At 42.3% G+C, this 23,803-nt stretch overlaps 1 protein-coding gene and 1 long non-coding RNA gene across 3 annotated transcripts in view; both read left to right on the top strand.

Moving 5' to 3' along the window:
- LOC134224277 (uncharacterized) overlaps window positions 1–20,750 on the top strand; it is a 66,392-nt gene extending 45,642 nt beyond the window's left edge. The window contains exon 5 of the long non-coding RNA XR_009982893.1: window positions 20,460–20,750. This is a non-coding gene — a long non-coding RNA (uncharacterized LOC134224277). The remainder of the gene's footprint in view (window positions 1–20,459) is intronic.
- A 710-nt stretch (window positions 20,751–21,460) lies between these two features.
- Window positions 21,461–23,803, top strand: part of LOC134226822 (phosphatidylserine decarboxylase proenzyme, mitochondrial-like) — a 29,207-nt gene continuing 26,864 nt past the window's right edge. Inside the window, exon 1 of one of the 2 annotated variants that reach the window (XM_062707840.1) lies at window positions 21,461–21,665. In XM_062707840.1, the coding sequence (XP_062563824.1) occupies window positions 21,634–21,665 (32 nt within the window). In that variant the 5' untranslated portion in view covers window positions 21,461–21,633. The remainder of the gene's footprint in view (window positions 21,666–23,803) is intronic. The other variant, XM_062707843.1, reaches the window with a different exon arrangement.

Below are 23,803 nucleotides of genomic sequence, written 5' to 3'. Positions count from 1 at the left end.
AATAATTTCCTTACACCCAACCGGCGGTTGTTAGATTTTCAACATTTCTGTATAAGAATCTACCAAACTAAAGAACTGTATATGCGAAATGTTAGATTGTTATACAATATTGTATAAAATCAACAATTTTGTAGCTTTCATCATTTTTTGTATAGAATTCTAACAATTTTGCATAGCCCAGTTCTGATACAGGTTTGGTAGATTTCTATGGAATCGTAGAAAAATCTAACAATCCTCGATTGTGTGAAATCAATAATTTTCGACAATTTTCCGAAATCTACATTTGAACAATTCCGCGGGAATTCTAAAGTAGTGCCCGTTAAATTTACGAAGAATTTTTCGTGATATCTAAAGGATTTCTCCTTGTAACTACTTTGAGTCTCCCCAGAAATTCTTGATTTTGACGTTTATCGTTGGCTCTGCCAAACTAGCCGTCTTTATTAATCTAGACTGAAGTCAACAATAACCCTACTAAAAATCAAAAATATTTTAACGTGAATGATTAACATTGAACGTGCTATAATGGATTTATGCACTCATTTGAGTTGCCTAATGTCATTAAAGTTCCAATTTCATTGCATGGAAAAGATAGCGTTTTATCACTCAAAGACGAACTGTAAACCAAGTATCATAATCATAATTGCAAAAAAATCATTATAAAAACTTATTTGTGTTATATTGAAAACCAACATCAGAAATAGTAGGTACATGACTTACATTTACTGAATTAGCTTGAAACAAATAGTGTATTCTCTGCGTCGCGTAATGAATAAAATAGTTGATGGAAAACACATCCAAATTTTCCAGAGCGGTTCATCTATCGCTTCATGGTTTGTCGAGCTAGTAATGTTGCACGAATCACGGAATCTTATTGTTCTCTGCAGCAACATGATTTTTGGAACAATGATCGCTGGAGTAAATCAGACACATACAATTCTGGTACAGATTAAAGACAAATTAAAGTCATTGCTAAGAATAGCGTTTGGAATCTGTTGCAAAACCCGATTTTTCAGCACTTAGTATTTATCCAACTCGGCAAGCGGCGTTGGATAAACGTACAACTCGTGCTGAAAAAATCATCCTTTTCAACTACGTTACAAATACCATATTTAATGTGGCATAATTGTTTCCATGATTCGAAATCATCGATTCGTAAATATCTACTCAGAGAAAGCCTGATCTCCAAAATACAGGTTCATAGATCTTTAGGTGCTTTACCACATTTTTGGCGGCAACGCGACTCTCACTATAATTCTAGCTCAAGGTCGTTTTCATTGATCAATGCGATCTGAATTTCAAAAGAAACACCTGAAATAGAACTTTCAGGATAACCCAGGATTAACTCCTCGGTAGATTCCAGGAGGAACTCATGAATTAATTCAAGGAGAAAATCCTTGATGAAATCCAAAAGAAACTCCTGAATGAATTCCTGAAGGAAATCCATTAGCAGTTTTCCAATAGTTCTTCCTTGGAGTTTCTCACCAAAGCCGTCTTGGTAGTCATATGGTTACCAAGTCATTCCCCATATGCAGGAGGTCGTGGGTTCAATCCCTGGTCCGTTCCATTATCCTACTTTGTATCTTTCTCTATGTTTCTGTGTTCTAGCAATCGTTAGAACTGCAAATGGACTTCAATAATGTTTCCATTTCTATTCCTCACCTCTTAACCTTGACTAGTCTATAGCATCTTTTGTAGCAGTAGAATTTGAAATAAACCAAAAAGCTCGTTTTTCTACATCCACTAGGAATTCCATTAGTTGCTTCCTCCCACCTCCATCACATTGGCAGCTCACGCACCAAGACGGACCTCTGCCTCTCGAACCCAACCCAAAATTCCAATAAATTCTGACGAACTCGTGGTAAGTGCAGAGGTATATTCGGCTTGCAGTTGCAAGCATCATCATCTCCTCCCCTCTTCCCTAAGCATTGGCTTGTATTTCGACGTGTATCCGCCAGTATGATTCTAATAAATGATATCACCAGTACTTTGTACATTGAAGATGTGTGCTAGTCCCAAGCAAACATCTGTTGTTCTCTCTGTACAAGAACACCAGTTTTCGATTCAATATAATGGAGTAGTAACTACGAGCAGTCAAGCAAGCTTGGGCTCGGGCTCAAGCTAGTTATTCTTTGAGTTTCACCAGCAGATCTTCAAGCAATTCCTTTTGAGCTCTTCTTGTAAATTCTCCAGAAATTCATCCTGGAATCTGTACAGGTATTTTTCTAGGAGTTCTTCCTTCAATTTCTAAAGGAGTTCATTCTGTCATTAGTCCAGAAGTTCCTCAAGTGGAACTACACCTGAAGTTCCTCCTGGAATTCTTCCAAAGGTTTCTTGTGGAATTCCATCAAGAGTTCTTCCTATCATTCCACCAGGAGCCCCACTGGAACTCCTCCAAAAGAGTGCTCCTGGAGCTCCTCCTGTAATTCCTCTAGGAGTTCTTCCAGAAGTTCTTCCTTCCAGAGTTCCTTCAGGAATTCCTTATAGGAGTTCCTCTTGATATTCCTCCAGGAGTTCCTCCTGGAATTCATTCACGAGTTTCTATTAAAATTCATCCAGATGTTCACTTTCAATTTCTCAGGAGTTGCTCCTGCAGTTCCTCCAAAGTTCTTCTTGGTATTCCTTAAGGAGTTCCTTTCATCCAGAAGTTTCTCCTGCAATTCCCACAGAAGTTCATCCTGGAATGCCTCGAGAAGTTCTTCCGGAGGAATTCCTCAAGGAACTTCCGGATGAATTCCTCAAGAAACTTCCGGAGGAATTCCTCAAGGAACTTCTGGAGGAATTCCTCCAGGAACTTTCGGAAGAATTCCTCAACGAATTTCCGCAGGAATTCCTCAAGGAACTTTCGAAAGAATTCCTCAAGGAATTTCTGGAGGAATTCCTCAAGGAACTTCTGGAGGAATTCCTCAATGAACTTCCGGAGGAATTCCTCAAGGAACTTCCGGAGGAATTCCTCAAGGAACTTCCGGAGGAATTCCTCAAAGAACTTCCGGAGGGATCTTCAAGGAACTTCCGGAGGAATTCGCTGAAGGAACTTCCGGAGGAATTGGCAAGGAATTTCCGGAGGAATTCCTCAAGGAACTTCCGGAGGAATTCCTCAAGAAACTTCCGGAGAAATTCCTCGGCGAACTTCCGGAGGAACTCCTCAAGGAACTTTCGAGGAATTCCTCAAGGAATTTCCGGAGGAATTTTCGTTGAACTTCCTGAGTAATTCCTCAAGGAACTTCCGGAGGAATTCCTCAAGGAACTTCCGGAGGAATTCACAATCTTCCGAGGAATTGGTGCGAACTTTCGGAGGAATTCGCAAGGAATCTTCCGGAGGAATTCCTCATGGAACCTCCGGAGGAATTCCTCTCGGAACTTCCGGAGGAATTCCTCTAGGAACTTCCGAGGAATTTCTCAAGGAATCGAGAATTCTCGAACTCGAGGAATTCCTCAAGAAACTTCCGGAGAAATTCCTGCAAGAACTTCCGGAGAAATTCCTCAAGGAACTTCCGGAGGAATTCATCAAGGAACTTCCTGAGGAATTCTTCAAGCGAACTTCCGGAGGAATTACTCAAGGATTGATGAATCATGAACTTCCGGAGGAATTCCCTTCCGAGGAATTCTCGCGAACTTCCGGAGGAATTGCTCAAGGAACTTACGGAGGAATTCTTCAAGGAACTTCCGGAGGAATTTCTCAAGGAACTTCCGGAAGAATTCCTCAAGGAACTTCCGGAGGAATTCCTCAAGGAACTTCCGGAGGAATTCCTCAAGGAACTTCCGAAGAATTCCTCATGGAACTTCCGGAGGAATTTCGCAAGGAACTTCCGGAGGAATTCTCACAGGATCTTCCTGAGGAATTCCTCAAGGATCTTCCGAGGAATTCATAGCGAACTTCCGTGGAGGAATTCTCAAGGATCTTCCGGAGGAATTCTCAAGGATCTTCCGGAGGAATTTCGCAAGGAATCTCCGAGAATTCCTCGCGAATTTCCGAGGAATTCCTCAAGGAACTTCCGGAGGAATTCCTCAAGGAACCTCCGGAGGAATTTCAAGGAACTTCCAGAGGGATTCCTCAAGGAACTCGGAGGAATTCCTCATGAACTTCCGAGGAATTCCTTCCGGAGGAATTCCTCAAGGAACCCGAGGAATTCTCAAGGAACTTCCGGAGGAATTCCTCAAGGAACTTCCGGAGGAATTCCTCAAGGAACTTCCGGAGTGAATTCCTCAAGGAACTCTGGAGTGAATTCCGCGAACTTCCGGAGGAATTCCTCAAGGAACTTCCGGAGGAATTCCTCGGCGAACTTCCGCGCGGAATTCCTCAAGGAACTTCCGGAGAATTCCTCAAGGAACTTTCGGAGGAATACCTCAAAGGAACTTCCGGAGGAATTCCTCAAGGAACTTCCGGAGGAATTTCAAGGAACTCGGAGGAATCTCGGCGAACTTCCTGAGGAATTCCTCAAGCTGAACTTCCGGAGGAATTTCATGATTCTCCGAGGAATTCTGCTGAACTCCGGAGGAATTTCAAGCGAAGTCCCGGAGGAATTCCCAAAGGAACTTCCGGAGGAATTCCCCTGGGTTGAACTTCCGGAGGAATTCCTCAAGGAACTTCCGGAGGAATTCCTCAAGGAACTTCCAGCACCGAACTTCCGAGGAATTCCTCAAGGAACCTGAGCAATTTCCCGCGAGTCCTGGAGGAATCAGATTCCGAGACCTCAAGGAACTTCCGAGGAATTCCTCATGGAACTTCCGGAGGAATTCCTCAAGGAACTTCCAGAGGAATTCCTCAAGGAACTTCGGAGGAATTCCTCATGAACTTCCGGAGGAATTCCTCAAGGAACTTTCCGCCGGAGGAATTCCTCAAGGAACTTCCGAGGAATTCCTCAAGCGAACTTCCGGAGTGAATTCCTCAAGGAAATTTGAGGAATTCCTCAAGGAACTTCCGGAGGAATTGTTCAAGGAACTTCCGAGGAATTCCTCAAGCGAACCCGGAGGAATTCCTCAATGAACTTCCGGAGGAATTCCTCAAGGAACTCCCGGAGAAATTCACAGAACCTGAGAATTTCAAGGAACTCTGAGGACCGTTAGGTCTTCGAGGAATTCCTCAAGGAACTTCCGGAGGAATTCGTTGAACTTCCGAGACCTCAAAGGAAATTCCGGAGGAATTGGTATCTTCCGAGGACTCAAGGAACTTCCCGGAGGAATTCCTGAAAGATTTTCCGGAGGAATTCCCTGGCGAACTTCCGGAGGAATTCCTCAAGAGTTTTTCCGAGGAATTCCTCAAGGATCTTCCTGGAGGAATTCCTCAAGGAACTTCCGGAGGAATTTTCAAAGGAGCATCGAGGAATTCCTGGCGAACTTCCGAGAATTCTCAAGGAAACTCCTATAATTTCAAGGAACTTCCGGAGGAATTCCTCCAAGGAATTTCCGGAGGAATTCCTCAAGGAACTTCCAGAGAGATTCCTCATGGAACTTCCAGAGGAATTCCTCAAGCGAACTTCCGGAGGAATTCCTCAAGGAACTTCCGAGGAATTCCTCAAGGAACTTCGCAAGGGAAATTGCGAGGTCCCGGCACCTCAAGGAACTTCCGAGGAATTCCTCAAGGAACTCCCTGAGTGAATTCATCAAGGAACTTCCGAGGAATTCCTCAAGCGAACTTCCGGAGGAACGCTCAAGGAACTTCTGGAGGAATTCTCAAGGAACTTCCGGAGGAATTCCTCAAGGAACTTTCCGGAGAGGAATTTCGTCAAGGCTTTTCCGGAGGAATTCTCGCTTTTTTCCGGAGGAATTCATGAAGTCTCTTCCGAGGAATTCCTCAAGGATCTTTCCGAGGAATTCTCAAGGCTTTTCCGGAGGAATTCCCTCACGCCTGGGGGAGGAATTCCTGAAGGAATCTCCGGAATCAAGGGAATTCCGGAGAATTCAAGGAACTTCCGGAGGATTCCTCAAGGATTTCCGAGGAATTATCAAGGAACTTCCGGAGGAATTCCTCAAGGAACTTCCGAGGAATTCCTCAAGGAACTTCCCGTGAGGGATTCCTCAAGGAACTTCCGGAGGAATTCCTCATGGAACTTCCGAGTGAATTCCTCAAGGAACTTCCGGAGGAAGTCCCCAAGGAACTTCCGGTGGAATTCCTTCCGTCAAGCGAACTTCCGGAGGAATTCTCAAGGAACTTCCGGAGGAATTCCTGCACAATCTTCCGAGGAATTCCCCAAGGAAGTCCCGGAGGAATTCCTCATGGAACTTCCGGAGGAATTCCTGCAAGGAACTTCCGGAGGAATTCTTCAAGGAACTTCCGAGCAGAATTTTCTCAAAGGAACTTCCGGAGAATTGTTCAAAGAACTTCCGGAGTGAATTAGCGAAGCTGTTAACATCCGGAGAATTCCTCAAGGAACATCCGGAGTGGAATTCCGCAAGGAACTCCTAGGAGGAATTTCTCAAGTGAACTTCTGGAGGAATTCTTCAAGGAACTTCCGGAGGAATTCCTGCAAGAAAACTTCGGAGGAATTCCTGCTTAAGGAACTTTCTGAGGAACTGCTCAGGAAGGTACTTCCGGATAAATTCTTCAAGAAGGTTCTGGTGGAATTCCTCAAAGAACTAACGGAGGAGGAATTCCTTCAAGGAACTTACAAACAAGGTTTCTCGAAGTAATTCATAATTCTGTCCAGAAGTTCCTCATGGAACTACACCCTCAAGTTCCTCCTGGAGTTCTTCCAAGTGTTTCTTGTGAAATTCCACCAGGAGTTCTTCCTGATATTCCACCACAGGAGCTGCCCCCACTGGAACCCCCTCCAAAAGTTGCTCCTGGAGCTCCTCCTCCTGGAATTCCTCCAGGGGAGTTCCTCTCCAGGAAGTTCTTTCCAGGAATTCGTGCAGAACTTCTTCCTGTATTCCTGCTGGAATTTTCCAGAGTCTCCTTCCCAGGAATTCCTTTATAGTAGTTCCTCATGATATTCCTCTAGGAGTTCCTCCTTGAATTCATTCAGGAATTCCTGGCTGAATTTCTCCTCCAGGTGTTCACTTTAGAATTTCTCAGAGTTGCTTCCTGAAGTTCCTCCCAAAATTCCTCCAAAAGTTCCTCTTGCACATTCCTCTAGGAGTTCCCTTCTGAATTCCCTCCAAAAGTTCCCTCCTGCAATTCCCACAGAAGTTCATCCTGGAATGCCCTGGAGAAGTTCTTCCGGGAGGAATTCTCAAAGAAAACTTCAGGAATTCCTCAAGGAAACTTCCGGATAAATTCCTTTCAAGAAACTTCCGGAGTGAACTCCTCACTAGGAACTTCGGACACCTCGAGGAATGAGAATTCCTCGAGGAACTTCCCGGAGGAATTCTCAAGGAACTTCTGAGGAATTTCGAAGCACTTCCGGAGGAATTCCTGATGAATTTCCGGAGGAATTCTCAAGGAATCCCGGAGGAATTCCTCAAGGAACTTCCTGAGGAAATTCCTCAAGTAACTCTAGGAATTCCTGCGAACCCCAGAGGAAATTCTCAAGGAACTTTTGGAGGAATTTTATAAGAATTGAATTGATTTCTCCGGAAGTTCCTTTGAGAATTCCTCCTGAAGTTCTTTGAGAATTTCCTCCGGAAATTCCCTTAATGAATTCCTGCGGAAGTTCCTTTGAGGAATTCCTCCGGATGTTCCTCGTAAATTAAGAATCAAGGAACTTCCGGATGGATTCTTCAAGAAAACTTCCGAGGAATTCCTCGCTGAACTTCCGAATAATTCGTCGAGGAACTTCCTGAGGAAATTCCTGGCGGAACTTCTGGAGTGAATTCTCAAGGCGTACTTCCGGAGGAATTCCTCAAGCGAACTTCCGGAGGAATTCCTCAAGCTGAACCCCAGAGGAAATTCTCAAGGAACTTCCGGAGGAATTCCTCAAGGAACTCCAAGAGGAAATTCTCAAAGAACTTCCGGAGGAATTCTTCTGGCGAACTTTCGGAGGAATTTTTGCGTGGAATTGAATCTGAATTCCTCCTGAAAGTTCCTTGTGGAATTCCTCCTGGAAGTTCCTTGAGGAATTTCTCCGAAAGTTCCTTTATGAGAATTCTCCGGAAGTTCCTTAAGCGAATTCCGCGTAAGTTCCTTTAAGAATTCCTCCGGATAGCCTTTCTTGGGAATTCCCTCCGAAGTTCCTTGAGGAATTCATCCGAAAGTTCCTGAGGAATTCCTCCGAAGTTCTTGAGGAATACCTCCGGAATTCCTTTTAGAACTTCCTCCTGAAAGTTCCTGCAGGAATTCCTCCTGGAAGTTCTTTGAGGAATTTCTCCTGGAAGTTCCTTGTGGAGGAATTCCTCCGGAAGTTCTTTGAGGAATTCTCTCCGAAAGTTCCTTGATGGAATTCTCCGGAAGTTTCTGAGGAATTCATCCGGAAAGCTCCCTTGAGGAATTCCTGAGGTTTGTAGAGAAATCTCCAGGAAGAAACTTCTCGAGGCATTCCAGGATGAACTTTTGTGGGAATTGCAGGAAAATCTTTTAAGGAATACTAAGAGGAACTTTGGAGAAATGGAACCTCCGGAGGAAATTCCTCATGAAACATCCAAAAGAATTCCTCATGGAACTTCCTTGAGGAATTCCTCATGAAACTTCCGGAGGAACTCCTCATAGAACTTTCGGAGAACTCTTCATGGAACTTCCGAGGAATTCCTCCATGGAACTTCCGGAGGAATTCTCAAGCTGAACTTGGAGGATTTTTCTCAAGAAACTTCCTGGAGTAATTCTGTCATGGGAACTTCGAGAAATTCTCATGAAACTTCCGAAAGAACTTTAAGGGGAACTTTTTGAGGAATTTTCTCCTGAATTTCCTTGAGGAGTCGTAAGAGAAATTTCCGGAGGAACTCGTCCAAAGGAGTTCTTGGAGAAACTTTCGAGGATTTCCTAGAGGAACTTTGAAGAATTCCTGGATGATCTTTCCGAGAAATATCTGGAGGAATCCCTGGTGGAACTTCCAAAGGAAATTCCTGGGGAACTTCCAAAAGGAATTCCTGGAGGAACTCCTGGAGGATTTTCTGGGGATTTTTGAAGGAATTCTTGTAGAAAAAAACTTTTAAAAGAGTTCCTAGAGGACTTCCTGAAGGAACTTCCTATGGAATTCCTAAAAAGATATTTCTATATGGGGAATTCCTGAGGAACTTTCTGCGATGTAAGTTCTCGATGAATTTCCGGAGGAACTTCCTGCTGGAACTTCCGGAAGAATTCCCTGGGGAACTTCCTGAGGATTTTTTGAGGAATTGCCGGAGAAATTCCCTGAAATGAAACTTTCGAGGATTTTCTGTGGAGGAAACCTGAAGGATTTTCGGAGGAGCTTCAGGAGGAAATTTCGGAGTGATTTTCTGAGCAACTGGAGGCAAATTCCTTTGAAGAAACTTTAGCAGGAACTTCCGAAGAATTCCTAAAGGAACTTTAAGGAACTCTTTGGAGGAACGCCCATATGGAATTCCCTTGCAGGAACTTTCAAAGCAATTCCTGGAGTAACTTCCGAAGGAATTTCTGGAGTGAATTTTGAAGAATTCAATAATTAACTACCGAAAGAATTGCTGGAGAAACTTCGAAAGTAAATTTCGGGATTGAACCTCCTGAAGGAAATTCGTGGAGGTACTCACGCGGAGATTTTTTTAATACATTGATTTCCGTAGGAATTCCCAGAGGTACCACTGTTGAATGGCTGGAGAAATCCTTAGCGCAAGAATTCTTAGAGGACTCTCTCGAGAAAGCTTTAGAGAATTTTTAAGGAATTACCTTGATTTTTTTTTCCACGGTTCCACCAGAATTCGACCTTCAGTAATAAATCACAGAAATTCTTCCACAATTTCAGTAAAGAAATCCTTCACGCCACATTCCTGTAAATTCTCTTTCAAAAAATCTCTCTATATTCTCCAACAGCTCTTGAGTAACTTTCTAGGAATTCCTCAAGAATTTCGCATGAAGCTCCAATAAGACATCTTGCAGGAACCTTTCACCAGAATTTCTCCCAAGTATTTACAAGGAATCCATCCAGACATTACCTCAAGAGCTTATCCAAGAATCGCCGGAGCGTTTCCTTCAAAAAATTTGGGGCAGCACTTCCAGGTATAATAATATTACCAGGAAATTCATGCAAAATACACCTTTTCAGGAAAATCATCCAGGAAGCTCCACAGAAAACCCTTTTTGTGAAACCCTGCTTTTGGATACCTTAAGAAATTTTTCCAGGTATTCAAATTTATTTCTGATTTTATACTAGTCTTTATAGATCAAATGGAACCGTGTTTCGTTAATGAAGATTGATAGGAAAAGATTACAAAGTGCATAAGAATAATGCTCGGTAGTCGATAGCAGAGAGATGTTCTTCAGCCGTGGCTACGAACTCAAAAATGGTAACTTCTGGCTTTAGAAAACCTCGCGTTTAATTTCTATGAATATGCTAAATGAGCACTAAGTCAAAGTGAGACAGCAATTTCCAGAGGATGTAATGCCTTTTACCAAGAAAAAAAATCAAAACTCAAAGAAATCAATACCATTACCTATCATTTTGAAGACTTCCTAAAAATAAAAACAATAATCCTAACGTATTTGTGTATGAGATTAAGAACATATATGTTTATTATCTGGGTGGTGCGGATAGAATCAGATTTGGTTGTCAAACTGAAGCCAAAATTTCTATTATTGTGCCGGAGCCAAACATTGAAGATATGTGGTTATGTTCTGTTTCAGATTCTATATTGAGAAGTATTGTTATTATTTGGGAAAACAAATAAAAATAAACTTAGTTTGAGTTTCTGTATTATTTGTAATAAATATATTTCACATTACATTTCGAGTGGAAAATTAGTAGGAATGCAATTTAAAAGAGACTTCTGTTATGAAATTTCACGAGAGCAGAAATTTCATGGAGCAGAAATGTATGTATAATCATCAAAAAGTCATGTAGAGTCTTGCGCATTTGGTGCGCCTCCACGCAGCATGGAAAGAGAAATTCGAAAGAGCGGGAAATGTTTGACAGCTAAGTAACTGCAAAAATAATTTTGCTTATGGGATTGATTTCAAATATCCCGCTACTCGCTTTTTGAAAACAGAAAAGCGGCTTCTATCCGCAGCACTCCAGTTTATTATTATAAATATAACATGATTTCTAATCTTAATCAATCAATAGAAATAAATCGATCGGACGGAAGTAGCAAGGCAGGGCATCCTTGGGGTCAAAGAGGCAGACTCGCGAGAATCGTTCTCTGTTAGTCCTGTTTCCGGCATCGTCAGCGGAAAAGACCAATGACAATACCAGTCTGGTAGATCAGCACACCGGCACCGTCCTCTATTCGTCGGAGCGCCGGTGTACCTCGGGTCACAAGATTCATTTTTCACTCATACATGCACTGTCCTGGCACTGCGGTCAGTTCTGGGTTCCTTTTAGAAAATCAGCGCTTTCGCAATGCTATGTATTTTCTATGATGACGATATTTCCTCTAACGCTCTTCCGGTCGTAGTTGATAAATACTGGATGAACCCTTCCGCCATCAAAAAATCGTATACTTCCTTTGTGGATTTCGAAGAATCTGTACCCATCTTTTCAAGTTGGTTGATATGGAATTTCTGCCTGTTAAAGAACAGAATATGGGTTAAATGAAAGTGAGTATGAAAATGCTTTTAAAAAGCATCTATTTAAATTTCTTTCCCTCACGGGAGTTATTTTCTATATACTATTAATTAACTTACTAATATTGTATATGGCTTGGAAGCGGATGCGTGGATGAAATAAGGAATTCCCTGAAATCTTCCGCGAATTTTCCACTTGCCTTGCTGATTGCCACCTGGTTTATGTTTTGGGTCTGTCCGCCGTGAAATTATTATATTGACAAGAAGGTAAATCTAGTGTGCGTTTCATCGAAAATTCAAGCATGCAGCCACTTTCCAGAAGAAAATCTTCGGATTATCTTAATACGCCAAAAACGGCGTATTGTTGAAATCCGGAGATTAAAAACGCGTATTATATCGCTTGGTGCTTAACGAAATCGGAGGATACAATACATGAGATTCTCCTGCATTATCCTCGTTGGAGCTATATCTGCCATATTAACGCTAATAATTTGCCACTCAATGTTATGGGACGGTTACAGGACGATTGGCAAAGGAGACAAAAACGCGGATTTCTGACTACGGGACAGCAGGCGGACAATCCTCAATATATAATTCAAAGTGCAAGTTTAACTCCTTTTGTTTTCTGGTGACTTGAGAGTCGCGATGTGCAATGGCCAAAAAGGTTCAGGTAAACTGGTTGCTTTTTTGATACCGCTGTTCGAAAAAGTAAAAACGAAAGATCAAGTAAGCTGAAGCTCCTTCCAGATTTCTAAAAAAGATTGAAGCCATTCGGATGGATTCCCCAGTTTCAGTGCCATTCACATCCTGCTGGATGTGATCTTTGCTCATGGCCCAGGCAAAATCAAAAGTGCCACCGTCTTTTGAAATGGGTTTCGGCGAGCAACTGACGGAGACCTTGCAGCGATGCCTGAGGCAAAATATATGAATTCGTTCCGTACAACGCTGCCGGAAGTTGCTGGCAGCTGCTTGTCCGACTTCGCAGGAAGGCTGGCTTGAGCAAACCAATGCTGATGCGATCGTGATGTAGAGTCTGAAACTCCGGAAGCCCTGGATTTGAACTTCTGCTTGTAGGTTGGTCGAACGATTTGCTTTGTGAGGTGAGTCCGAAGCTGGTCAAACACGGCACCACTTCACGTTGGAATTGATTTCTCTGGTGAGTATATTTTAGTAGGTTATTCAGTTTACAAGTTTACATCACTTTTTGAGGAGAGTAGGTATACAAAATGTCGCAAAATCCGCACATCTCAATCTCCTGTTTAATTTATATCATGGATAAAGCTTCGTAAGCTGGAACAGACACATAATAATAAAAGTGGATCATTTGGAAACGTTGATTAAAGTCTTTCCATTTCTTACAGATCCAGATTTTTAGTATGTTTAAGGATGGAAAATAACATATGGTGATATTCATTAGGGGTATAATGTAAAATAGTAAATATAGGGAAATCGACATTTAAGCGTCGGTAGGTTTTATTCTATTATTGCCAGGAGGGTTTTTGTTGACCAAATTTTATGAAAATGTGGCCACAATATGCCTTGATATGCGCAGAGAGGAATTGTTAGGGCTAAATATGAGTACATAATTTGTTATAGAAAACCCCTCTGACAATAATATTAGAACAAAACCTTGCCGAAGCTCAAGCCATTTCCCTGAAGTTACAGTATTACAGCATAATAAAAACATTTTTCTATGAAATTTTATTTAAAGATATCTATTACTAATTATTTTACCCTATTTGTTCTGATTATATAAAATAATTGTAGTTTATATTCCATTTCCTTTTTTTTCAGGGCTAATCACGGTGTACCTCCGACAACTATACGCAGTCTATACGAAGGGGGCGTACATCATCTTTTCTGATCGTACCTCTCTGCTCACATAGGACCTTCCTCATGCTTGCTCAGATCGCTATCAGGAACCATTTAACCACTGGGATACAATTTGTACTGTAAAAGAAAAGTCCATAATAATCTAGCTTTCTGGTAAGTTTTAAGTATACCTCACTACTACATAAGAGAGTTTACTTTTATCCCTATTTTCCAGGATTTTACATTTACGTGCACGGCGTGTTTGGAAACGACTATCGAGAAATCTGACTTGCTCCACCGCGCAAATGCAACGGGGTTCTGAATGCTGGTTGAAAGGAATCACTTGCTACCACTTGATCTATTGAACCCTAAAGAATGACCTGACCGGACCGGAAGTGTAACTGTAAGTGCATAGTAATGTTAGATCTCCAAATGATTTTCTCCAACATATTCGATCCCGAACGGAGTACTTCTATGATTCAAAACAGAAACGGGATAATAGAATGGAAACATCTTTGATTTTTTTAAATTATGGATGGTAATCAGAAGGCTGATTTGCAATTAATACTTGCAATCAGTTAATAGAAATTCTAGGATTTTAAGTGGAATAGTTTTTGGGACTCAAGGAAACTGTTTGGGACTTCTCAAGCCGTTTTTTTTAGGGATTCCAAGCAAAATCCTCAGGGAATACCGAACTTCGAATCTTTTGGGGATTACCAGCAGTATCCTTAAGGAAATGTTTGGGAATTCCGGCTAGGATATTGTGGTGAATCCGAACAGAATCTTTTTGTGGGATCTCCAAGTGGAATACTGTGAGTTTTCGAGCGTATTCCTTCTTCAGAGTGGAATCTTTGAGTGATTCTGATTGAAATCCTTTGGGATCACGAGCGAACTTTGAGTAATTCCTGAAGAATTATTTTGGGGTTCAGAATATTTTATGGATGCTAAGTTTAACTTTTTGTGGTGCGTCTCTGAGCGAATAGTTTGGGGATTTCCAGCGGAATGCTTATTATGAGACTTTTCGAGGAAATTCTTTGGGAATCCCAGATAAGATTTCCATCATCTAATTTGGCATGCCGCACTGTATTCTCTTTTGGATCCCGGAACGATATCTTTTTGGACGAAATGAAATCCCTTCGATGATTCTGCAGAAATGCTTGGGCCAGGAGTTCTAATCATAATCCTCATGGGAAACCTCTGGTACGCCTCCGAGCGGAATCTTTAGGATTCTAAGTGGAATTGTTTGTGGATCCTTAAAGGAAATCTTTTAGGGATTCAGAAATGGAATGCTCTGAGATTCCGAGCGAAATCCCTCAGGTAACAAGCGGAATGTTTTGTAGTATTTCTGAGCACAGTCCATTGGTGATTAGGAACGGAATCCTCTGAAAATTCTGAACGGGATCCATTTGGAGCTCCGGCCGGAATATTATTTTGAGAATTTCGAACAGGATCTTTACTTTACTCTGTTATGAACATTCACGCCTTTATAATAAGTAAAATAATTAAAAGAACTAATACCAAAAAGTAAAAGTAAAATACTTCAGGTATAATAGTTTTTGTTATTACAAGCGGGCTCCGTGGCCGTGCGGTTTGCCTGACGTCAATCATCTAAACGCATGTGCTGTGGAGTGTGGGTCTGATTCCCGTTCGTGGTAAGGAGAACTTTCGTAAAGCGAAAGTTCTCCACTGGTCCGCTGGGTGTTGCGTGTAAAATGTCGTTCTGTCCGTTGTCTCATGCTAGATGTTAAGTAAGTTCAGTCTCCAGGTGACCCTCTGGTTGAAGACGCAGTGATTCTGTCTTTTTTTTTAATAAATACCAAAACGCACATAACAATTATTACGCTGGCTTGGGTATTAAAAATACCCAAAGGCATGTTGTGTCTGATATATTTTGCATATTAATTTTTGGTATTTTACCTCTTTATACAAGGCAACTTCATACCAAGTTTTGTTATCGAGGTCGTCGCTCCTGCTTGGAAAGCGGAATCTTTTCAGCGGTTTCCTGGAGCAAAACTTTCTTGGGATTCTGAGCGCGAAATCCTTTGGGGATTTTGAGCAGAATCTTTAGAATATTCTGAACGAATCTTTTGGGGTTTCCAAAAGGAAACCTGTGGGTGCTCCGAGGATTCTGAGCAGATTTTTTTTGGGATCAAGAACGGAATCCTTTCGAAGATACCAAGCAGAATCTCAGGGAAATCAGGACGGAATACTTTAAGAATCTTTTGAACGAAATCCTTACTGGATTCTTGGGAACAAAAATATTGATGATTCCGGAACGGAGTTCTGGAAAGAGTTCCGAATGAAATCTCTTTGAGCACAGGACAAACAGACATAAAATGCGCGTCAAATTTCCATCGTTCAGTGATTTACTTCTTCTTCTTCTTCAATGCCAATGAACATCCCCTTGGGACATTGGCCGCCTCGCAAGCTTAAGTAAGTGTCAATTAGCACTTCCACAGTTATTAACTGCGAGATTTCTAAGCCGTTACCATTTCTGCATTCGTATGTCAAGTGAGGCTAACACGATGATACTTTTTATGCCCATGAAGTCGAAACAATTTCCAATCCGAAAAATTGTTGTAGGACTGGCACCGGGAATCGAACCCAGCCACCTCAGCATGGTCTTTTGCTTTGTAGCCGCGCATCTTACCGCACGGCTACAAGGAGGGGGCCCCTCAGTGATTTACTGGTCGATTCAATAATCATTAGTTGGCCAATCGATCACTCGTGGCGCGCGCATCGGATTTTAGCTTGGAGTTTGGATGGGCGCGTTTGCTCACTACCGCCATCTGGTTCTTCGGGTGGATTTGCCCAACTGGTGACACTCTGTTCCAGAAAATGGCCTTCAACAGGTTCTCTCTTTGAAGTTGCCAGTTCAATATTTTCGCCCTATATTAGCAAATATGGGGCAATCCAACTCAGCATTTTGCAAAGACAAGTGGATTTTTTATGCCTTCGAAAGTTCCCTTCTTCTGGAACTTCCGGAGGAATTTCCGGAGGAACTTTCGGAAGAATCTAGTAGGAACTCCGGAAGAATTCGCAGGAGGAACTTCCGGAGGAATTAAGCCAGAGAAACTTCCGGAGGAATTCCCGGAGGAACTTTTGGAGGAATTGCCGAGGAACTCCGGAGTGAATTCCAGGAGGAATTCCCGAGGAACTCGGAGGAATTCCCGGAGGAACTTCCAGAGGAACTTCCGGAAGAATAACCAGAGGAACTTCCGGAAGAATTCCCAGAGGAACTTCCGGAGGAATTCCCAGAGGAACTTCCTGGGGAGGAATTCCCTGAAGAACTTCCGGAGGAATTCCCTGGAGGAACTTCCGGAGGAATTCGGAGGAACTTCCGGAGTGAATTCCCGGAGGAACTTCCGGAGGAATTCCCGGAGGAACTTCCTGGAGGAATTCTGGAGGAACTTCCGGAGGAATTCCTGGAGGAACTTCCGGAGGAATTCCTGGAGGAACTTCCGGAGGAATTCCTGGAGGAACTTCCGGAGGAATTCCTGGAGGAACTTCCGGAGGAATTCCCGGAGGAACTTCCCGAGGAACTTCCGGAGGAACTTCCGGAGGAATTCCCGGAGGAACTTCCGAAGAAATTCCTGGTGGAACTTCCGAAGGAATTTCTGGGGGAACTTCCGGAGGAATTTCTGGGGGAACTTCTGGAGGAACTTCCAGAGGAATTCTCGGAGGAATTCCCAGTGGAATTTCCGGAGGAACTTCCTGGAGGAACTTCCAGAGGAATTCTCGGAAGAACTTCCAGAGGAATTCCCGGAGGAACTTTCGGAGGAATTCTCGAAGGAACTTCCGAAGGAATTCCCGGAGGAACTTCCGGAGGAATTCCCGGAGGAACTTCCGGAGGAATTCCCGGAGGAACTTCCGGAGGAATTCCCGGAGGAACTTCCGGAGGAATTCCCGGAGGAACTCTCCGGGAGGAATTCCCGAGAGGAGGCTTCCGGGAGGAATTCCTCGAGGAACTTCCGGGAGGAATTCCCCGAGGAACTTCCTCCGAGGAATTCCCTGGAGGTGAACTTCCGGAGGAATTCCCGGAGGAACTTCCGGAGGAATTCCCGGAGGAACTTCCTGAGTGAATTCCCGAGGAACTTCCGGAGGAATTCCCGGAGGAACTTCCGGAGGAATTCCGGAGGAACTTCCGGAGGAATTCCCGGATGAACTTCCGAAGAATTCCTGGAAGAACTTCCGGAGGAATTCCCAGAGGAACTTCCGGAGGAATTCCCGGAGGAACTTCCGGGAGGAATTCCTCGGAGTGAACTTCCGGAGGAATTCCCGGAGGAACTTCCGGAGGAATTCCCGGAGGAACTTCCGGAGGAATTTCGGATTGAACTTCCGGAAGAATTCCCGGAAGAACTTCCGGAGGAATTCCCGGAGGAATTCCTGGAGGAACTTCCGGAGGAATTCCCGGAGGAACTTCCGGAGGAATTCACGCAAGAACTTCCGGAGGAATTCCCAGAGTGAACTTTCGGAGGAACTTCAGGAGCAATTCCCTGGAGGAACTTCCGAAAGAATTTTGAGGAACTTCCGGAAGAACTTCCTGAGGAACTTCCGGAAGAACTTCCGGAGAGAACTTCCGGAAAGAACTTCCGAGGAACTTCTGAAGAACTTCCGGAGTAACTTCCGGAAGAACTTCCGAGTAACTTCCGGAAGAACTTCCGGAGGAATTCCTGAAGAACTACGAAGGAATTCCTGGAGGAATTCCCGGAAGAACTTCCGGAGTGAATTCCTGAAGAACTTCCGGAGGAATTCCCGAAGAATTTCCGGAAGAATCGAGGAATTCCTGAGGAACTTCCGAGTGAGGAATTGCTGGAGGAATTCCTGGAGGAACTTCCGAGGAATTCCTAGAGGAACTTCCGCAGAATTCCTGAGGAACTTCCGGAGGAATTTCCGGATGAACTTACGAAGGAACTCTTGGAGGAACTTTTGAGGAATTCCCGGAGGAACTTTCGGAGGAATTCCTGGAGGAGCTTCGGAGGAACTTTCAGGAGTGAATTCCCTGAGGAACTTCCGAGGAATTCCCGGAGGAATCTTCCGAGGTATTCCCGGAGGAATTCCGGCAAGATCTTCCGGAAGAATTCCGATAGGAATTTTCGGAGGAACTTCCGGAGGAATTCCTGGAGGAACTCCCGGAGGAATTCCCGGAGATGAACTTCCGAGGAATTCTCGAGGAACTTTTGGAGGAATTCCCGAGGAACTTCCGGAGGAATTCTGGAGGAGCTTCCGGACGAATTCCTGCTGGAGGAATTTCCGGAGGAATCTCCTGAGGAACTTTTGAGGAATTCCCGGAGGAACTTTCGGAGGAAATTCCCGGAGGAGTTTCCGGAGGAACTTTTCAGGAGGAAATTCCCGAAGAACTTCCGGAGGAATTCCCGGAGGAACTTCCGGAGGAATTCCCGCAAGAACTTCCGGAGGAATTCCCAGAGTGAACTTTCGAGAGAATCCTCTCCGGAGGAATTCTCAGTTGAACTCTGAGGAACTTCCGGAGTGAATTCCGGAGACCCCGAGGAACTTCCGAAGGAATTCCTGAGTGAACTTCCGGAGGAATTCTCGGAGGGAACTTCCCGGAGGAATTCTCTGAGGAACTTCCGGGGAGAAATTTCTGGAGGAACTTCCGGAGGAATTCCCGGAGGAACTTCCGGAGTGAATCTCCTGGAGGAATTTATGGCGGGCTTCTGTCGCTCCTCATCGCTTCTCTTTTTTCTGCTCATGCGCGGTGTTGACTACTCTCCCGAAATGGTAATTTTTGTGGAATTTGGAAAACTACCTTCAAAAATTTAATGCGGTCACATACTTTGTCACATAAGTATACTTTTTATTACATCAAATGATCGTTGAAAAATTTCAAAACTTTTATTGTCAGTTGGGGTTGGTTTGCAAAAATTCGGTTCCTCAAATCATCGGAGAGAGGTACTGAGAAAACGAAAATTGAAGTTGTCTGTTAGGATTCCAGCTCGAAATCTCTAAAATATTCTTTATGAAATTGCATATCTTTAAAGGTGATTCCAGTAATATTTTTTCATGGAATTAATTTTGAATAGCGCAATCAACAGGAACAACATGAAAAGCTTATTGATTGCAGTATTCAAAAATCATGAAAATGTTACTTAGGTCCTTTTTGAAAAGTTAAGCGAGAAATCTCTTAAGATTTTCATGATCGGAATTTTCTTGAATGTTTCCAATCGCAAACTTCCTTAAATGGAATAAAAACGCTAATTAGTTCCTGTCGGAATCCCAAAGAATTTCCATTGAACTCCTTAAAAATTCCTCGTCGGAATCCTTCCAGCAGAGAGATTTCCGTCCAAATCCCCCAAGGAATCCCATCGGGATCTCTAAAGGATTCCCGTAAGGATTTTAAAGATTTCCGTCGAATCCCTCATATGCGCGTCCTGCGCGTCAGAACCCTCAAAGGATTCCCTTCAAAATCCATTATGGATTCCTGTTGAATCTGTTTGAATTCTGTCGACATCTCTGAAGATTTCCATCGAAATCCTAAATGTTTCCCATCGCAATACCTAAAAGAGTCCCGCTGGAATCCCCAAAATATTCCACTCGGAAGCCCTAAAGGATTCCCGTCAAAATTACACAAGGATTCTGCGGAATCCTCAAGGATTCAAGTCGGCAACCTTTAATCATTCCTGTTGGAGTCTTTGAGTTTCCCATCGGAATTGCTAAATGTTTCCCATTGCAATCCCTTAATGATTCCCCATCAAAATCGCTGTTATTTTAGTATTGAAATTAGTGGATTCAGAAGGGGTCTCCAGTAGCCTTGCGAGCAACGGCGTATGATTCCCAATCCGGAGATAACGAGTTCAATTCTTGGTCCGGTCTAGGATGTTTTCGGGAAACTTTCTCGACACCCTGGGCATAGTGTATCCTTGTACTTGTCACACAAGATACGTACTCATGCAATGGCGGACATAAAAAAGCTCTAAATTAATAACTGAGGAAATGCTAATAGAACACTAGTTTGAAATCCAGGCCATGTTCCAGCAGGAATGTATAGCCATTGAAGAAGAGGAAGAAGAAGATTCAGAATTTGAACCTGAAATTCATAAAAGATCAGATCAACTGTGTAATCAATGGATTTTCTTTATAGGACCTTGGACGATAAATCTACAGAGAGAATTGGTGCGCCTGTGCATGAAGGTTGTCATTAATTCAACTGCTCCGCTAGGAATTAACAATCAGCATGTTGCCTTTAGCCGTGTGTACTGCAGATGGGATTCCGGCATTGCCGTATCTGAATGGAACCTTCTCTTTACGTGAGAAAATGGACGCCCGATGGTGTGGCACATCTGGCTGCGCGATTTAGAAAAGATATAATTGTTTATTGTTTAATATGTTTTTATCAAAATATTCTATAGAAATATATTTATAACAGAATTAAGTGATACAAATAACTTTATGAAAGAAAACTACCATAAAAACTCAATTTAACGATTTTAAAAGTACTTTTTGAATCACATTCTTTTACATTGCTCTGATTACGTCGTCCAATTTATTACGTCGATACGAAATTACATCGCTCCTGTTTATTACACAGGAGGCTATGGTGTACATCGCCCAGTGTAATAATCAACAGTCGATGGATTCAACGGGTTGCAGCGATTTCGATGTAATATTCAACAACTTTTTTTGCTGTGTATTTTTGCATATGCGATGTTTTCGGGATTTGGACACGGAAAATCAAAATCCCGGCCCCATTTAAAATGCACGGGGACCAAAATCCGGCGGAAAATTTTCCTGATGTGTAAGGTGGCCTTTACAGCCAAAGAAATTATCTGAATAGATATAAATAAAGCTGTTGATTAAGAAAGAACGGAACTTACCCCTTTTGGAAACTGTTTGGATTATTTCAAGTTAAATGGATTCAGAATCTTTTCGGAATCTCACTATGCATTTCGGCCCTCCATTTTTTTTTTTCATTTTTCTCTGTGTAGTACTTACGCAGCCATTTCGTTGCCCCCACTGTGCAGCCGAAACACCTTCTTCTCTGCGCAAACATGCGATGAAACGTCAAAAATAGTTGCAGCAGTATGCGTGTGTGTATCGATTTCATTCATGAAAATAACATTGTTTCTTTTGACTGATTGACGACGGGGTGGTTAACTTTTCAGCTCAGTTCTTTCTTTCAGAATATTTCCTATCGTTCGGTTGTGCGGTCGCGATTGGATTTGCGTCTAATTTACTAGACCTTAAAACATCATACAATTGAAAGTTTGCTTCATTTCTAGTGAATTTGTATGGTTCGTTAGTGATAGCTAGTAGAAATGGCTGTATATTTGTTACCTAAAACTCGACTGTAAGTAACGATTCGTCTGTGGTGTACTCCAGTGTTCTCGATGATTTAGCTCATGTTTTGCTCTCGATCCCCTGGAATAGAAGTGCAGTGTTCGCTAATAGGATTATGATAGAAGAACGTGTAGCAAGGGCGTGTGTATGAAATTATGATTCCTGGATGTGGTCTGTGCACCGTCCCAGCAGTAGGCTGTTGTTCCAGTCACATGTTTCAGTGGCTGCAAAGTTTCAATCGCGGTGGTCTAACACGCGACTACCATAATAATGGAATGTTTGGGATATTGTTTGCGCTTGAACTTGAACCATTATTGAATGGGCCATGAGCGAAAAGGCTTGTATTAACAATCATAGAATCAGAAGCAATCAGTACTTAACATTATTGTAGGTGAAATTATCCTCATATCTATTAATGCTTTGTTTTAAATGTGTTTTAAGCACTTTGGCTTGATCATCTAATCATGTTAAGTGAAAAGTTAATTTTTAATCTCATGTATTTAACTCTTCTCGGTACTAGCAGGAATAAACATTTCGCTTTAAAACGTAATGATTGCCTTCTAGTAGTAGATGTTGACTACTAATTAGAAAATTGGTGTAATTATAAGTATTGGAATTTGTAATTCATAATTCAACCTTTGTGATTCAATACTCCATGTTTGTCGTATGTATCTTTCGAAAGCAAATTTCATCCATTGAATTCGATAGCGAACATCAAGGCTTCATTTTGATTAAAATGTTAGTTACTGACTAATCGAAAAGACAGATATTTTCCAAATGCGTCGACATGATTCGATCGTTATATAAGACTTGAGGAACGAATTTTCATTTATTTGTTTATCTATTTAAGTCGACATCAAAATTCTTACGTTGTCCTAATGTCCTGCAGAGTTGATACTCTCCCCTTATTCACGGTAAAACGCATTTGCATCCCAAGACTAAATAAGCCAGCCTCACTGCTAGGTAAGTGATTTATTTCTGGCGCACACGGAATTCGTAAATTTATATCAGTCACGAAACTGTATATTACAAAACTGATAAAGGAGATACTGATAGGATATGCAAGAATCTTTTTTTTGCTTTGTGTATATTTTGTCTTTTCAAACATGTTATCAGTAACAGCTTCCTTGACCTGATATCAAGTCCTGACTAACAGGTTTACGTTATGAGATAAATAAACAAATAAAAAAAAATTAAATTTAATTATTTTTCACATATTACATAGGTCATTGACCTAACAAATTTTGCATTCGTTGATCTATACTTTCTAGCATGTTGCCTGTTTTATCAGCTGAAAGCTCCAAGATGGGTAAATGCAAACACGCCGCCAGCGCGCTAGCCCCTTCATTCATTTATTTGGAGAAATATGCCAGTGAACTGATAACATTTGTTGATGGCAAGAGGCAGATTGAAGAGAGATAACATTCGTTCCACGATGTGCCTACGTTCAATAGCGTGAAAATTGATGCATGGATAGGTTTACAGAATTTCAATTAATAGATCACCTTGCAAGACCTAACATGCATATTGATGGAAAGGTTTTGAACGGTTCTTTATAAGTTTGTTTACTTCTTACGCATTACATTTATTACGACTTGTTTACAGATGGCTTGATACGCATTTATTACACTTGTTGCAATCATCCAGGATCCAGCCTATGTATGTACGCAGTAATGCTGCGTAGTACGACTGTAGTTAAGAGGCCATAAACTTATTACGTAAGAGATTTTCCTGGCTTTTTAAGCACCTCTCTCCCCGTGTTAGATTTTTTTCGCATAAATATTTTATTATTTGTAAGGTGTGTAGGAAAACGACAGACCTTCTCCCTCCATTGCTTACGGAATAAGTGTACATTAGCCCCTAAGAACGAAATTTGTCATTATTAAACCTAGGCCCTCCTTAGCCGTGCGGTAAGATGCGCGGCTACAAAGCAAGACTGGGTTCTGGGTTCGATTCCCGGTGTCGGTCTAGACAATTTTCGGTTTAGAAATTGTCTCGACTTCCCTGGGCATAAAAGTATCATCGTGTTAGCCTCATGATATACGGATGCAGAAATGGTAACATGGCTTAGAAGCCTTGCAGTTAATAACTGTGGAAGTGCTTAATGAACACTAAGCTGCGAAGCAGCAATGTCCCAGTTAAGGATGT

This window comes from Armigeres subalbatus, chromosome 3 (assembly GCF_024139115.2).
Source record: "Armigeres subalbatus isolate Guangzhou_Male chromosome 3, GZ_Asu_2, whole genome shotgun sequence".
In the NCBI taxonomy this organism is placed as follows: Eukaryota; Metazoa; Arthropoda; class Insecta; order Diptera; family Culicidae; genus Armigeres; species Armigeres subalbatus.
This window is presented reverse-complemented; position numbering and strand designations above follow the sequence as displayed.